The sequence below is a fragment of the Notolepis coatsorum genome (genome assembly GCF_963971535.1).
Source record: "Notolepis coatsorum genome assembly, chromosome: 17".
NCBI classification, from domain to species: domain Eukaryota; kingdom Metazoa; phylum Chordata; class Actinopteri; order Aulopiformes; family Paralepididae; genus Notolepis; species Notolepis coatsorum.
In genome coordinates, this window is record NC_140181.1 from 9,266,710 (window position 1) to 9,283,564 (window position 16,855).

The window sequence follows — 16,855 nt, forward strand, 5'->3', positions numbered from 1 at the left end:
TATATCCCGCTATATCATTAAGTGTACCATAGATATAATTCCCTAAGAGCCAGGTTGTATACTTGCCTCCTGCGTAACCAGAGAATGGACATTCAGTGTTGATTTGCCTACGAATACTCATTTGCCTTACAAGTGCAATCAAATGTAATATAAGTATCATATGTACCTTTTGCTCCATTAAATACTTGATTAATACCTTTGACTGGAACCGATTTCATTGTGGGAAGTGTTCATCATATTCATATATTGTGTACTGTATGGCCAGTAGTTGAAGTACATAAAGCGGTAGTGGTTTAATGATACCATACTTATCAATACAGTCAGGGAATTGTACCCCTCAGTTACACCTGGGCTCCATCCTAGAGGCAAATCTTTCCTGTGACAAAATGGCAACCAATGTAATCAAAAAAGTCAACCAACAAACAAGATTCTTGTACCGGATGTCCTCTCTGGTAAACAAGAATACCCTGAAGACTCTAAGAGGAGCACTCATTCAAGGGTACCACGACTATGCTTGCACCGCATGGTACCAAAGCACCTCAAAGGCACTAAAAACAAGACTACAAACGTCACAAAACAAACTGGTCAGACTACTGCTTGACCTTACTCCTAAAACCCACCTCACCCCTGCCCATTTTGACAACCTAGGATGGCTTAGAGTAGACGACGGAGTACAGCAGCTTGCAATGGGCCTGGTCTACAAGATACACTACACCACTAAGATACCCATGTACATGTCGAAATACTTCCCAAAGGTCAGTGAATACCACGACCACAACACCAGAAGGAGTTCCACAATATATATATATATATAATCTGTAAACCAGTAGTAAGACGCTTCAAAGTGTGGTCCGGTGACGCACGGGAGAAACTCAGCGCTTGGCTGGAGCGTGTGGGCTGTGACCAGGGTTTCCTGGAGTGGGCGGGGCCAGAGGCTGGCAACAACCTGGACGAGTACACAGAGACTGTGACGTCATTTGTCAGCTTCTGTGAGGAGGTGCGTGTCCCCTCCCGCTCCAGGAAAGTCTACAACAACGACAAGCCCTGGTTTACAGCCCAGCTGCGACAGCTGAGGGTTGGGAAGGAGAAGGCCAGACGCAGTGGGGACAAGGCTAGTTTTAAGGAGGCCAAGTACAGATTTGAGAGAGCAGTGAAGGAGGCGAAACGGCGCTTCTCGGGGAAACTGCAGCTGCAGTTCTCCGAGGGGAACTCCTCCTCTGTCTGGAAAGGACTCAAAACCATCACCAACTACAAGCCAAAATCCCCACAGACGTCTGACAACCTTCTCCTTGCTAATGAGCTCAATGAATTCTACTGCAGGTTTGAGGAACCCCCGGCCCCCTTTCCTCACACCCCCAGTCCACAATCACCCCCCCTGGTCCCCAGTGGTAACCCTGTCTTCCCTTTTTTTTCTTTTTTTTTGTATGTGTCTATTCATTCTGTTTAAACCAATGGGGGTTTTCTTCACAGTTGCAGATAAAGATTAGGCTACACTAATATTATAGTATTAAAAAAAACTGATGAGTTATATTTAATAAACAGATTAATCACTTTATACAAATTGAGGATTTTGTTTGAGGATATTTATATATATTAATATTAATTAATTATATTAAGTTTCCTCATTTTACTTTTCCGTCAAGCCAACTGAAGAATCCATTGTGATCGCCGGCCCGGAAAACGCGTGGATTATATATTTACAGTACCCAACGCTGAATCAATAAATGCGATCGATATTTGGAATGGCGATCAGGAATTGGAATAATCTTTTTGGATAACATCTGATCTGAGGTAAGGAATCTATTTTACCAGTCTTGGGATAATCAGAGCTTTTTTCACAGATATATCAGCGTTTGCCCTATGCGTGTGTATGTGTGTGTGTGTGTGTGTGGCTGTGATCGCTGATCAGGAAATGAGAGAATCGATATTTCAGCCCGCTTCTATAGCGTGCATAAGTACACATATACTATCGATAATCTAGCGTTTATTTGAAAACGATTCATAAATAGGCCGAAAAATAACAACGTTTTTGTGTATGCCAGAATATTCCAGTAAAGGGCGATTATCACGGAATCTATATATTTTCCTGAAACTTTCAAGAAAACGAGGGCTTTTCAAAATGCTATAAAACGGAAATGAACTGATTAAAAAAAAACAATCCGTTTCGACAATGTTGACTGCAAACAAGTCATTGATAAACGACGGGCAGATTAGACACATAGCCATAATTTAAGACCGAGATTATGCGTTCACAACGCTATCATTGAAGTGGGTGGTGGCATTTAACGGGGGGGGGGGTAAGGCGCACCGCATGGCTGGTAATCAAAGTGTTAAAAACGAAGGTTCGGGGGGCGGTCAGGTGGCGTAGCGGAGATTACGTTCGTCACCAACCCCGGAGACGCTGGATTCGCCTTTTCGAATCCAGCTCACAGCTCCGGCGTTGTCACCAGCTTGGCTGGCCGTTCACACTAATACAATTGGCTGTATTAGAGGGTGGGAAAGCTGGCGGGGTGGGTCCGGGTCGTTGTAAACAGCGACTCCTACAGTTCGGTCGGGGCGCCTGCTCAGCGCGGATAGGATCTAAGGGGGGTAGTGTGATCCTTCCACACGTTACACCCTCTCAGTGAGAGTCCGCGCTGCCAGGTGAAAAGAAGCGGTTGATTGGCTGGACGTGTGTCGGAGGAAGCACGTGATAGCCTCCACTCTCCCAGACCGACTGTGGGGGGTAAGTGCGCAGCGACCAGGAAGGGGATTGGGAATTGGCATAACGACTAACATTGGGATGGGAGAAAATCGGAGGAAAAAGGAGGGGGAAAAAGATCAATAAAAAAATTTAAAAATAAAAACGAAGGTTCGAACATCCGTTCGAAAAACCCGGACGAAGTTCGAATCCCAAAAACAGGCTTCGGGGGAAACAGCCTTACCGTCCCGCTGGCCCTGACGTCGTAGAGACGGCCCCAGTCGTCCTCGTGGCTGTCCACCATCATCAGGCTGTCGTCCTCCTCCAGGGGCCACTCCGCCTGCAGGTCCACCCTCACCTCCTCCCCCAGGGAGTGCATCCCCACGGCGGGGAACAGGTCCTCCGCCGACACGGGCACCTCCACCGAGCCCACCTGGAGGGACGAGGAGGAAAACAACCCTTTCATGGAATCAGATGCCATCTTTTGTTGTGATTCTGTAGATGCACTGCACACAAGTCGATAATCGATTTTCTTAGTCCAAGTTGTTTGTAGTGTGGTGGTAGTGAAAGGGTTAGCCTTCTGTAGTGTGGTAGTGAAAGGGTTAACCTTCTGTAGTGTGGTAGTGAAAGGGTTGACCTTCTGTAATGTGATAGTGAAAGGTTAACCTTCTGTAGTGTGGCAGTGAAAGGATTAACCTTCTGTAGTGTGGTAGTGAAAGGGTTAACCTTCTGTAGTGTGGTAGTGAAAGGTTAACCTTCTGTAGTGTGGTAGTGAAAGGGTTGACCTTCTGTAGTGTGGTAGTGAAAGTTTAACCTTCTGTAGTGTGGTAGTGAAAGGGTTAACCTTCTGTAGTGTGGTAGTGAAAGGGTTAACCTTCTGTAGTGTGGTAGTGAAAGGGTTAACCTTCTGTAGTGTGGTAGTGAAAGGGTTAACCCTTTGTATGTGATAGCGAAAGGGTTAACCGTCTTTAGTGTGGTAGTGAAAGGGTTAGCCTTCTGTAGTGTGGTAGTGAAAGGGTTAACCTTCTGTAGTGTGGTAGTGAAAGGGTTGACCTTCTGTAATGTGGTAGTGAAAGGGTTAACCTTCTGAAGCCCTAAATCAGGGGTCGGCAATTAGGTTTGGCCACGGGCCAGATTTTCCCCAAGCCGTTGCTTGGCGGGCCAGGATAAAAAACAATGGCTAATTTAATATACTGATATTGAAAAAAGACAAACGTTTTTCTCTGGTCTGCATCCCCTTAACAATTGTGTGTATTGCGCCGTACTGTATTGTACCCATTCTGCAATCTGTTAAATAATGTTTTCATTCATTCATTCATTCATTCATGAACAGCAGATCAGCTGTTGCAGATCACCGCGGCGGGTGATGAACAGATCAGAATCCATGAAAACACGACTCACCATAACTTGTTTGTTGTCAAGTCCTCAAAAATCCCTGCTAATGTTTGAAACATGTCATATCCACTCGCCGCCCTCCAATTCCAGATTGGTGTTGAATGCTTTATCTGAACTTTATCTGCCAACTTAAACACAGTTGTCATCATTGCCTCGTTGTTGTTGTCGCCACATATTATGCAGAGAGGACGTCGGCTCGGCACGCAAGAATCACAGACCTGTTGCGATAAACCCGTATTTTAAGTATGGCTCCTGTTTATTAAAAGAAGCGTTATATTTCCCCGTTTTTTTTTTAACTCGCTCGCATCTCGAACGCGGAAGTGAACGTGCGTTAGGGAAATATACACGGGCCCGGTGGGACTATTCCATTGGTTCTCCCAGTCCACGTGACCATTTCTAGCATTTCAATTGGCTATAGTGACAGACATGCTTTTGATGACTACCGGTAGATAGATACAGCTTCACAATAAAAGACACCCTGGCGTCCCGAGTGAATATTTCCTGCGCGTCACATAAATATCATATTCTCAAAATAATCTGACGGGCCAGAAATTATTGCTGGCGGGCCAATGTCGGCCCGCGGGCCGCCTATTGCCGATCCCTGCCCTAAATAATCACGATCCAATCAAATCGTGAGGTCCTTGGTGAATCCCAACCCTACTGGATAGGAGTGACAGACACACACACACACATACACACACACAAACACACACACACAAACACACACACACACACCAGAAGGAAACATACACACAGCTGGTTCTCAGCTCTGCTTGTTTGATCTTCAGGAGAAAGTTTGTTTTGAGAACATCATTGTGGATTTGCCTAAAAGAACAGAAAACCCACCTCTTTGCCGTTCTTGGTGAAGAACACCGCGGTGAAGCCGGCCTCGGTGTTCTCCGAGTGAATCCCACAGCCGATGCGGTCTCCGCCGACACACTTGGGTCCAAACTGCTGGCCCACAAGGTTGCCGTTGTATAACCTGAGACGAGAGGGTCATCGTCTCACAATATGCATGCAGAACAAAACATTGGACGAGCCAGTTCACGCCCGTTTTGATTAAGCCCATGGCTGTAGTTAACCTTCTGTAGTGTGGCAATGAAAGGGTTAACCCTCTGTAGTGTGGTAGTGAAAGGGTTCATCTTTTGTAGTGTGGTAGTGAAAGGGTTAACCTTCTGTAGTGTAGTAGTGAAAGTGTTAACCCTTTGTAGTGTGGTAGTGAAAGGGGTAACCTTCTGTAGTGTGGTAGTGAAAGGGTTAACCTTCTGTAGTGTAGTAGTGAAAGTGATAACCCTTTGTAGTGTGGTAGTAAAAGGGTAAAATATAAATTCCCTACCTACCCATGGCCTTAACTGACAACCAACAGGAAACAAACAATATTTTCTTTTATGCCTAATCTATAATATATACTCCAGTTCAATCACCTGTACATTGTATATCACTGTTGCACTATACTGTTACATTTGCACTCTGGTTGGATGCCAAACTTATTTTCGTTGTGCTGTACTTGTGCTGCATGACGACAATGAATTTGAATCTAATCAGAGAATCGTGGGATGGATGGAGGACGTTTGAAGACATTAAACACAGAGGCAGCCATACTTAATACAGTCAGTCGCCCAGTGGAAAAGGCATCTACATAGGGAAGACTATGTGCAGCACTTTATATTGCATAAAGTACATCATATATTATATGTTTGCGGTTGGACTTACTTGCCGTCGTCAGCATGGTAGGCCACGGAGCACAGGAGCCAACCAGGCAGGTGGTCCAGCTTGTAGAATTTAGGCACCAGGCCCACAGCTATGGTTCCCCTCACTCCTGTGTCCACGATGGTCACCTGTACACACACACACACACACGCACATTTACATTCAGTCCTTTTTAGCTGACGCTTGTATCCAAAGCGACTTACAAGTTCCATACAACAAGTCAGCAGGAAGAGGTAGAACTCTGGCAGCTAAGGGTACGTGATATTGTTTGTCAAACAGTGTTGAACTTTGAGTGTTACAGTCTTGGGTGCATAGTATTAGCATAGTACTGTAGGTAGTTATATAGACACATTAGCATATAGTAGTATAGACATATTAGCATGGTAGGTAGTTATATAGACATATTAGCATGGTAGGTAGTTATATAGACATATTAGCATGGTAGGTAGTTATATAGACATATTAGCATGGTAGGTAGTAATATAGGCACAGTAGATTACTTAGTAGCAGAGAGCATTATAGTAAAGACAGTATGAAAAAGACAGTTCTTTCTTAATTTCTGATACGTCGCACACACACAAGCACACATATATGAATCCACGCACTGTGCGCGTACATGCGCTCACACGAACACACACTATATAACAACACTACGACTACTGTAGTAACACCATTACACCTCTCCTTCCTTCAGCCTGCCACCATCCTTCAAACTGGGCCCCTACACGCTCGCCTCACTCATGTGGGGCCCGGCAAAATGAAAAATGATTTCAAAACAGACCGTTCATCAGTTCATTGGTGGGGGGGGGGGGCAGGGGGGGGAGAAAGAAAAACGTCGAGCGACTACTCGAAGTAACGGAGAACTCAAACCCAAACACCAGTCGTACGTTTTAAACTGTGAGAAAACGTCACTGAGTCACACTTCCAATGGAAACGTGGAGACAGGGAGGAGGGGGGCCCACAGGGAGGAGGGGGGCCCGCTTGTAAATCTCTGCCTTTTCCTCAAGAGCCCCACGGCCGCTTCGATCAGTGTGGGTCTCTCTCTCTCTCTCTCTCTCTCTCTCTCTCTCTCTGTCCCTCTCCTCCACTCTCTCTGTCTCTCTTTCTCTCTGTCCCTCTCCTCCACTCTCTCTGTCTCTCTCTGTCTCTCTCTGTCTCTCTCTTCCACTTTCTTTCTCTGTCCCTCTGTCCCTCTCTCTCTCTCTTCCACTTTCTTTCTCTGTCTCTCTCCTTCACTTTCTTTCTCCCTCTCTCTCTCTGTCCCTCTGTCCCTCTCCACTTTATTTCTCTCCCTCTCTGTCCCTCTCCTCCACTTTCTTTCTCTCTCTCTCTCTCTCTCTGTTCCTCTCCTCCACTTTCTTTCTCTCTCTCTCTCTCTCTCTCTCTGTTCCTCTGTGCCTCTCCTCCACTTTCTTTCTCTCTCTCTCTCTCTCTCTCTCTCTCTCTCTCTCTCTCTCTCTCTCCTCTCTCTCTCTCTCTCTCTCTCTCTCTCTCTCTCTCTCTCTCTCTCTCTCTCTCTCTCTCTCTCTCTCTCTCTCTCTCTATCAGTATCTCTCAGTATCTCTCTCTCTATATATATGTATCTGTATCTCTCTATGTATCTCTCTCTCCTTTCTCTCTATATCCATCTTCATCTCTCTATGTATATGTCTCTCTCTCTAGTATCAGTATCTCTCACTCTATACTGTATATCTGTATCTCTCCTTTCTCTCTCCCTCTCTCTGTATCTCTCAGTATCTCTCCCTCTATATATATATATATATCTGTATCTCTCTCCCCCTTCTCTCTCTCTATATCTATCGGTATCTCTCTATGTCTCTCTCTCTGTATATCTATCTTTATCTCTATACGTCTCTCTCTGTATCTCTCTGTATCTCTCAGTATCTCTCTCTATATATATATCTGTATCTCTCTCCCCCTTCTCTCTCTCTATATATATCGTTATCTCTCTATGTCTCTCTCTCTGTATATCTATCTTTATCTCTATACGTCTCTCTCTGTATCTCTCTGTATCTCTCAGTATCTCTCTCTATATATATATCTGTATCTCTCTCCCCCTTCTCTCTCTATATATATCTATCGTTATCTCTCTATGTCTCTCTCTCTCCGTCTCTCTCTCTCTGTATCTATCAGTATCTCTCCCTCTATATATATATATATCTGTATCTCTCTCCTTTCTCCCTCTTTTCCTAAGAGCCCCATGGTCGGTCTGATCAGCGTGGGTCTCTCTCTCTCTCTCTCTCTCTCCCAGATGCCCGAGAGTCTGACTCCCTCCATGGGTAACACAGCTGGCCCGCGCCCCACTGGCAGCATGGGGGAACCGCCCCCCCGAAGCTCTCCCCTCAGACAGCGGGCCGGGCCAGGCAGACGGACAGCCAGGCAGGCAGGCCGGAGCCTGATGACGCACACTGCCAAGCTGAATTAGGTGAAAGGTGATACAGGCCTGTACTGACGGAGGGTATAGCCCTATCTGGTGTGGGGGTGTGCGTGTGGGTATGCGTGTGTGCGTGTGCATGTGGGTATGCGTGTGTGCGTGTGCGTGTGTGTGTGCGTGTGTGTGTGGCCTGCCCCGGTTGTGACCTATCCACTCCTCTCTCTCTATCCCTCCTTCTAGTTATCCTTCCTTCCACCCATCCGTCCATCCATCCATCCATCCTCTTCTCCACTTCTATTTATCTCAGTATCTGTCTCTCTCTCTCTCTCTCTCTCTCTCTATCTCTCTGTAATTCTGTCTCTCTCTCTGTATCTATGTCTCTATTTCTCTGTAATTCTGTCTCTCTCACTCTCTCTCTGTATCTATGTCTCTCTCTCTCTCTCTCTCTCTCTCTCTCTCTCTCTCTCTCTCTCTCTCTCTCTCTCTCACATATATATATATGTATCTGTCTCTATGTATATATATCTCCTTTCTCTCTATATATATCTATCTTCATCTCTCTATGTCTCTCTCTCTTTCTCTCTCTCTCTGTATCTCTGTCTCTCTCTCTATCTCTGTATCTCTGTCTATCTCTCTCTGTCTCTCTCTCTATCTCTGTCTCTCTCTCTCTCTATGTATCTCTCTGTATCTCTCTCTCTGTATCTCTCTCTCTGTATCTCTGTATCTCTCTCTCTATCTCTCCGTCTCTCTCTGTATCTCTCTCTCTGTATCTCTCTCTATCTCTCTGTCTCTCTGTATCTCTCTCTCTATCTCTCCGTCTCTCTCTGTATCCCTCTCGGTATCTCTCTCTCATATATATATATGTATGTATATGTGAGATATCGGTCAGACTCTCTCTCTCTCTGTGTATCTCTCAGTATAATTATACACTTCTCAAAAAAATAAAGGGAACACATAATCATTACAATGTAACTCCAACTTCTTCTGTGCGAATTGAACAGACAACATGTGGCAATGAGAGGCAATTTGCAAGACAACCCCTATGAAGGAATGGTTCTGCAGGGGGGGGGCCACAGACCATCTCCCTGTCCTCGTCCTTTCTGGCAGATCTTTTTCCCCCTATTTTTTCCTCCGTTTTTCTCCCATCCCAATGTTAGTCGTTATGCCAATTCCCAATCCCCTTCCTGGTCGCTGCGCACTTACCCCCCACAGTCGGTCTGGGAGAGTGGAGGCTATCACGTGCTTCCTCCGACACACGTCTAGCTAGGCCTGCCGCGATAAGCAATAAATCGATTAATCGACGCGATAATTAAAATGAATGCAATGATTTTGACGGGCGCGATTAATTGCTATTTGCGCGTTTGTTTTAATGAGGCGGAACCAGTACCTCTCGTCAGTCACTCTCCGTGTGGGGGGCCGCTGGCCTTACTACAGAGTACAGCACAGGAGCTCTGTGGGGCAGTAGCAACGCCACATAGCTTAACTACATTTCTCAATAGTGTTGCTCCTTTTAACCAAGTAGCGTTCTTTGCAGTGTAACGTTAGCTATTTTTAGACCCAAGTAGTTACTCGCTACTGCCCGGAGAAACTGGACTGCTAAATAAAGATTAAAGATCTAGCGTTGATGCTCATTCAATGCTAACAACATTAGCTAAATAGCTAACAAATGAAATACAACGTATAGCATAGCTACAACACAGAATAACGTTAATACAATTACATGCATCATTGTTTACAATGAACGGGTGGGGCTAGTCAAAGGACTGGACACGGGGACAAGTTAAACATGAATTAATTTATTATAACAGGTAATCGAGTTGCGCTCCCGTGCTTACGCACCACAGGGCTATTCTATTCTATACGGCTTTGACGCTTCCTCCTCATCGTTGATTGCCTGTAGTTAGGGATGCCCCGATCACGTTTTTTGCCACCGATACGATCACCGATCGTCGTGAGCCATATCGGCCGATACCGATCCGATACCGATTGTTTTTGATTAAAAAGAAATTAAAAATTATTTTATATAAAACGTTTTTTTTTTTTTTTTTTTTATAAAATATATATATTATTAGACTTGTACTTGTATTATCTGCGAGACATCGCCACCATGCAACAAGTCAAAATGCTCGCTATCTGCAAACAGCTCCACTGTCTGTGTACTCTAGTAGCCTCCAGCTCCAAAAAGGATTCTCCGGCGCTGCAGCTGGACCCTATTGGTAACGTTACGGTTCTTTGGTCATTTCACATTCAGCAAGCCCTCAGCTCCAATACGCATTGAATCAATGTTATAAGACATTGATATCAAGAGCTATCTGTAGCTACTGCTAGCCGGCTAGATGACGTTAAGACAGAACTTTAGTTCAATGGGACATTTCGTTTTGAACAGAGAACTAACGTCAGCTAACGCAAGCTAACGGAGGTATGAACATGGACTACTAGACTTTCTGGATCATTTGTTGATATCAGGAGCTATCAGTAGCTAGCCGGCTAAATACCGTTAGACAATGCCTACTAAACGTGAATAGTTGACTGGGTAATTTTGTTTAAACAGTAACGATAGCTAGGTAGCTAACGTTAGCTCAGGTCGAATGCACTACAGACTCGAGCAGGGGAGCCTCCTCTCAGTCCTCAGTGTTTACAAACTCTACACGGGGGCGGGCGGGGCTAGGGAGGAGGAGCAGCGGCAGTTTGCAGGTCGTGTGTGTCTGAGACAGACAGCGAGTGAGACCTTCGCTTGATCGGTTTCCGCGATCGGCGAATATGACTCATTATCGGAATTCACAGATTGCATATTTATACTGAGTATCGGCCGATAACGATCGGTGGCCGATCGATCGGGGCATCCCTACCTGTAGTAGCTGCATCTATCGTTAGTAGCTAACGTTAAAACGAACCTAAAGTTAGTTGTTCACCAACAATCTCAACATTTGTTTTATCATTGGCTCAAAAACACCGAACCGGACGAGACAAGTTGTCCGCTCAATACGTTCTGCTAGGATAATAACAACAATACTTCCGCTCCGGACCGGTGGGTGGGTTTCAAAATAAAAGTCTAAAACACCGGAAAATACGTTTATTTTGTACAGCGTTTTCCTCATACTTTATTAACATTTTGTACATGGTACCGCAAGGTACATCAATACTACATGTACATGTTAAAAGGATGACACAAAAAGCCAGACAGAGGGCTTGTTTCCAGTTTCAGTTTGTTTTATAATAAACAATCAAACTGAGCATTCTTTAATTTAGGATATTTAAAATGTCTTCCAATGTTAAATAAAAGTTTATTGCACTTTGAAACGGTGTCCTTGCATTATTATGCTATTATCATTATATTAGTGAATTTTTAAAAGAAAATTGAGAACTTTTGGGAAATAAATTTCTCCAAAAAAAATTCTCTAACTGGTCGCAATAACATCGCTTATTGCGATATTTTCGGGGGCAATTAATCGCCCAGCAAAATGGGTTATCGTGGCAGGCCTACGTCTAGCCAATCAACCGCTTCTTTTCACCTGGCAGCGCAGACTTTCACTGAGAGCGTGTAACGTGTGGAAGGATCACACTACCCCCCTTAGATCCTATCCGCGCTGAGCAGGCGCCCTGACCGAACTGTAGGAGTCGCTGTTTACAACGACCCGGACCCACCCCGCCAGCTTTCCCACCCTCTAATACTGCCAATTGTATTAGTGTGAACGGCCAGCCAAGCTGGTGACAACCCCGGAGCTGTGAGCTGGATTCGAACAGGCGAATCCAGCGTCTCCGGTGTTGGTGATGAACGCAATCTCCGCTACGCCACCTGACCGCCTTTCTGGCAGATTTTGTTACTTTTGCATTTGGCCAGTGCCCTCCCCCACTAGAGGTAGCATGAGGCGGTGTCTGCAAGCAACCCACAGAAGTTGCTCAGGTATGGGCGGTCAGGTGGCGTAGCGGAGATTGCGCTCGTCACCAATGCAAGAGGCTGCGGTCTCGACTCCCGGAGGAGTCAGCATTGCTCAAGGCTTGGGCCGATCGTCATACTAACTCGTTTGGCTGGGTTAGGGGGAGGGCAAGTCGTGGGTGGTTAATCTGGCGTTGTGGACAGCGACGCCTACAGGTCAGGTCTGGGGGCGTGCCTGCTCAGCGAAAGGCAGGAAGTGGTGAAGGCAGCGGTGACCTCCCACCGTGCGTTACACTTCACCGATGAGAGTCCTTGCTGCCAGGTGAAAAAAGAGTCACTGGCTGTCGCCGCGCGTGTCGGAGGAAGCGTGCGGTAGACTTCAGGGTTCCCTTGTACCGACCAGTAGGAGAACATGCGCACAACAACCAGGTAGGGGAGGGGGGGGGGGGGGCGGGGGGGGGGGGAATTGGCACAACGACTAAATTGGGACGGGGAGAAAACAGAGAAAAAGAATCGGAGTAAGAGAGGATACATTTTTTTTCTTCTTTTTTAAGTTGCTCAGGTAGTGCAGCTCATCCAGGATGGCACATCAATGCGCGCTGTGGCAAGGTTTGCTGTGTCTCCCGGCACAGTGTCAAGAGCATGGAGGAGATACCAGGAGACAGGCCAGTACACCAGGAGACGTGGAGGAGATACCAGGAGACAGGCCAGTACACCAGGAGACGTGGAGGAGATACCAGGAGACAGGCCGGTACACCAGGAGACGTGGAGGAGATACCAGGAGACAGGCCAGTACACCAGGAGACGTGGAGGAGATACCAGGAGACAGGCCAGTACACCAGGAGACGTGGAGGGGATACCAGGAGACAGGCCAGTACACCAGGAGACGTGGAGGGGATACCAGGAGACAGGCCAGTACACCAGGAGACGTGGAGGAGATACCAGGAGACAGGCCAGTACACCAGGAGACGTGGAGGAGATACCAGGAGACAGGCCAGTACACCAGGAGACGTGGAGGAGATACCAGGAGACAGGCCAGTACACCAGGAGACGTGGAGGGGGCAGTAGGAGGACAACAACCCAGCAGCAGGACCGCTCTCTGGTCCTTTGTTCCAGGAGGAGCGCTGCCAGAGTGCTACAAAACCACCTCCAGCAGGCCACGAATGTGCACGTCTCTGCTCAAACTGTGAGAAGCGGACCATGAGGGTGGTTGGTACGAGGGCCCGACGTGGTGCAGCCCGATTGGCATTTGCCAGAGAACACCAGAGGATTGGCCGATTCGCCATTGGCTCCCCTGTGCTCTTCACGGACGAGAGCAGGTTCACACTGAGCACACGTGACAGACGTGACAGAGTCTGGAGACGCCGCGGAGAATGTTCTGCTGCCTGCAACAAACATCCTCCAGCATGACCGGTTTGTTTTGGTGGGTCAGTGATGGTCGGGGGAGGCATATCGCTGGAGGGCTGCGCACAGACCTCCATGTGCTAGCCAGGGGTACCATGACTGCCATCAGGTACCGGGATGAGATCCTCAGACCCATTGGGCCCTGGGTTCCTTCTTCTCATGCGTGACGACGCTGGGCCTCATGTGGCCGGAGTGTGTCAGCAGTTCCTGCATGACGAAGGCGTTGATACTATGGACTGGCCTGCCCCGTTCCCCAGACCTGAATCCAATCGAGCATCTCTGGGACACCATGTCTCGCTCCGTCCAGTCCACCATCGCCACGTCGCACCACAGACTGCCCAGGAGTTGACCGATGCCCTGTGACCCGGGTCTGCTGGGAGGATGTTGTTTTGTTCGCAACGCATTCTATGTAATGGATAAAGATTTTCAAATGGAATATTTAATTCATCGAGATCTAGGATGGGTTGTTTAAGTGTTCCCTTTATATATATTTTTAGCAGTGGTATATATACAGTATAATATCTATCTCTCTCTATGTATCTCTCTCTATATATATCTATCTTTATCTCTCTCTCCCCACTCTCTCTCTCCATCTATCTCACTCTCTGTATCTATCTGTCTCTCTCTCTCTCTCTCTCTCTCTGTATCTATGTCTCTCTCCCTCCCATCTATCCTCTCTGTATATATCTGCTCTCTCTCTCTCTCTCTCTCTCTCTGTATCTATGTCTCTCTCCCTCCCATCTATCCTCTCTGTATCTATCTGTCTCACCTTGGAAAAACGGAGTAAATTCTATTCAGCTCAAAACATAAATTAAAGGAATGTTCCCGACTTGAGATAAGCTGTAATGGCTTCAGTGTCGAGTCTAGAGACTGTGTTAAATACCTAGGTGCAGACCTCGACCAAACACTCTCAGGGAAAACAATGGCCCTGAAGGTGATCAAAAAGTTAACACAAGGGTGACATTTTTGCACAGAAAAAAGAGGTTCTTATCACTGGAAACTATGAAACTGCTTGCCAACTGCATGATCCTCAGCCAATATGACTATGCAAGTACGTACTGGTATAGTGGTGTTACAGTGGAAAGTAAACACAGGCTACAAACCAGCCAAAATAAGACCATACGATTGGTCCTAAATCTGCCACCTCGAACCCATATTGAGCCATGTCACTTCAATGAGGTGGGATGGCTCCCTGTGAGCAGAGGGTCTCCTTTCTGAAACTGGGACATATGTATAAAATGTTAAATGGATCTGCCCCCAGATATTTATGCTCTCGTATTGTCCTGCGTGGCCAGGTCCACGGACGACAGTTACGGTCTGGACAGCTCTCAGTTTATGAGCCTAGAAAGGGTTCCTATTCACAGAATGGCTTTCTGTCTACAGCCTGCCGGCTGTGGAACTCTCTGCCCAGGGCCATCCAAAACTCCCCCACTATTGCTGTCTTCAAGAGGGGTGTGAAGCGACATCTGCAACAATAGGTTGCAGTGGGTGCTTGGCCACCACTCTTGAAGAACAGGAACATGACCTGCTGTAATGAGGCTCTTAGAAAATTGTGTTGTCTATTTTATCTACTTGTTGTATCTATTTTATCTTAACTCTTTCTTTGTGATTTATTGTATTTTTCTTGGGACCATGTTGGAAACAAGTCGACAGACTTTCACATGTTATCCTTGTACCCCTTGTTTTTATACTATTGTATAAATTGTATGTACTAAATAAAAATCAAATCAAATCAAATCATATAGATGAATCTAGATTAATTTATAAAAAAAATATATTATTATCTTTTTCCGTTAGTCGTTATGCCAATTCCCAATCCCCTTCCTGGTCGTTGCGCACTCTACCCCCTACCGTCGGTCTGGGAGAGCGGAGACTATCACATGCTTCCTCCGACACATGTGTACCCAGCCCACCGCTTCTTTTCACCTGGCAGCGTGGACTCTCACTGGGGGAGTGTAACGTGTGGAAGGTCACACTACCTCTCCCAGATCCTTCCCTCGCTGTGCAGGCGCCTCGACCGAACTGTAGGGGTCGCTGTTTTACAACGACCAGGACCCACCCTCGCCGGGTTTCCCACCCGCTGACACTGCCAATTGTGTTAGTATGGACGGTCGGCCAACCGGAAGCACCACAGCTGGATTCGATCCCACTGTCTCTGTGGTGGTAGACAGACGCGTAGTCCGCTGCGCTACCCGGCCGCCCTAGATTAATTTATTTTAATGCTTTAAATAATTTAAATTAATCTCCAAAGTTAAAGCTCTCCCTCTCTCTCTCCCTCTCCCTCTCCCTCTCCCTCTCCCTCTCTCTCTCTCCCTCCCTCCCCCTCTCCCTCCCCTCTCCCTCTCCCTCTCCCTCTCTGTATCTCTCTCTCTGTATCTCTCTCCCTCTCCCTCTCCCTCTCCCTCTCCCTCTCCCTCTCCCTCTCCCTCCCTCTCCCTCTCTCTCTCTCTCTCTCCTCAGCAGTGTTTCCAGGATGGGGCCCCCCCCCCGGCCCCGTCAGAGAACCCTCCGCTTGGCTCCGGGGGCCTCGACACTCGACGGCAGTCCGACGGCATTAACATACCATGGGATAATAAACGTCCAAATAAATGTCTCAATGTAGAACTAAAAAATTTTAAAACTCTGGGATCAGGTCAAAACCAATGAAAGAGTAGGAATGTGATCGTTCGAACGGATTTTTCCAATAAATCAGGGGGGAGGGGGGGGGGGGGGGAATAAGCGGAACGCCACAGACGCAGAGCGGCTGGCGCGGTGGGCCTCGGGCCGGCGGGCAGAGAGAGTGAGAGTGAGGAGCGTGACGAGGAAACACGAGGACGACAGTGACGCAGGTTCTGAAGGCAGCGCGACCTTTATCGGGAAGGAGCGCCCGCGGAGGGAGAGGAGGAAGAGGAGGAGGAGGAAGAGGAGGAGGACCTGCGTCATGGAGGAGGAAGAGGAGGAGGAGGAAGAGGACCTGCGTCATGGAGGAGGAGGAAGAGGAGGAGGAGGAAGAGGAGGAGGAGGAAGAGGACCTGCGTCATGGAGGAGGAAGAGGAGGAGGAAGAGGAGGAGGAGGAAGAGGAGGAGGACCTGCGTCATGGAGGAGGAAGAGGAGGAGGAGGAAGAGGACCTGCGTCATGGAGGAGGAAGAGGAGGAGGAGGAAGAGGAGGAGGAGGAAGAGGACCTGCGTCATGGAGGAGGAAGAGGAGGAGGAAGAGGAGGAACTGCGTCATGGAGGAGGAAGAGGAGGAGGAGGAAGAGGAGGAGGAAGAGGACCTGCGTCATGGAGGAGGAGGAAGAGGAGGAGGAAGAGGAGGAACTGCGTCATGGAGGAGGAAGAGGAGGAGGAAGAGGACCTGCGTCATGGAGGAGGAGGAAGAGGAGGAGGAAGAGGAGGAACTGCGTCATGGAGGAGGAAGAGGAGGAGGAAGAGGA

At 47.4% G+C, this 16,855-nt stretch overlaps 1 protein-coding gene across 1 annotated transcript in view; it reads right to left on the bottom strand.

Annotated features, from left to right (window-relative positions):
• Nucleotides 1–1,026: 1,026 nt before the first annotated feature.
• LOC311243455 (SPRY domain-containing protein 3-like) overlaps nucleotides 1,027–16,855 on the bottom strand; it is a gene marked incomplete at its 3' end in the record, with an annotated part of 56,908 nt that continues 41,079 nt past the window's right edge. The window contains exons 5-8 of the mRNA XM_084332688.1: nucleotides 5,789–5,913; nucleotides 4,922–5,057; nucleotides 2,925–3,113; nucleotides 1,027–1,221 (exon numbers count right to left, since the gene is read on the bottom strand). Of these exons, the coding sequence (XP_084188814.1) occupies nucleotides 1,027–1,221; nucleotides 2,925–3,113; nucleotides 4,922–5,057; nucleotides 5,789–5,913 (645 nt within the window). The remainder of the gene's footprint in view (nucleotides 1,222–2,924; nucleotides 3,114–4,921; nucleotides 5,058–5,788; nucleotides 5,914–16,855) is intronic.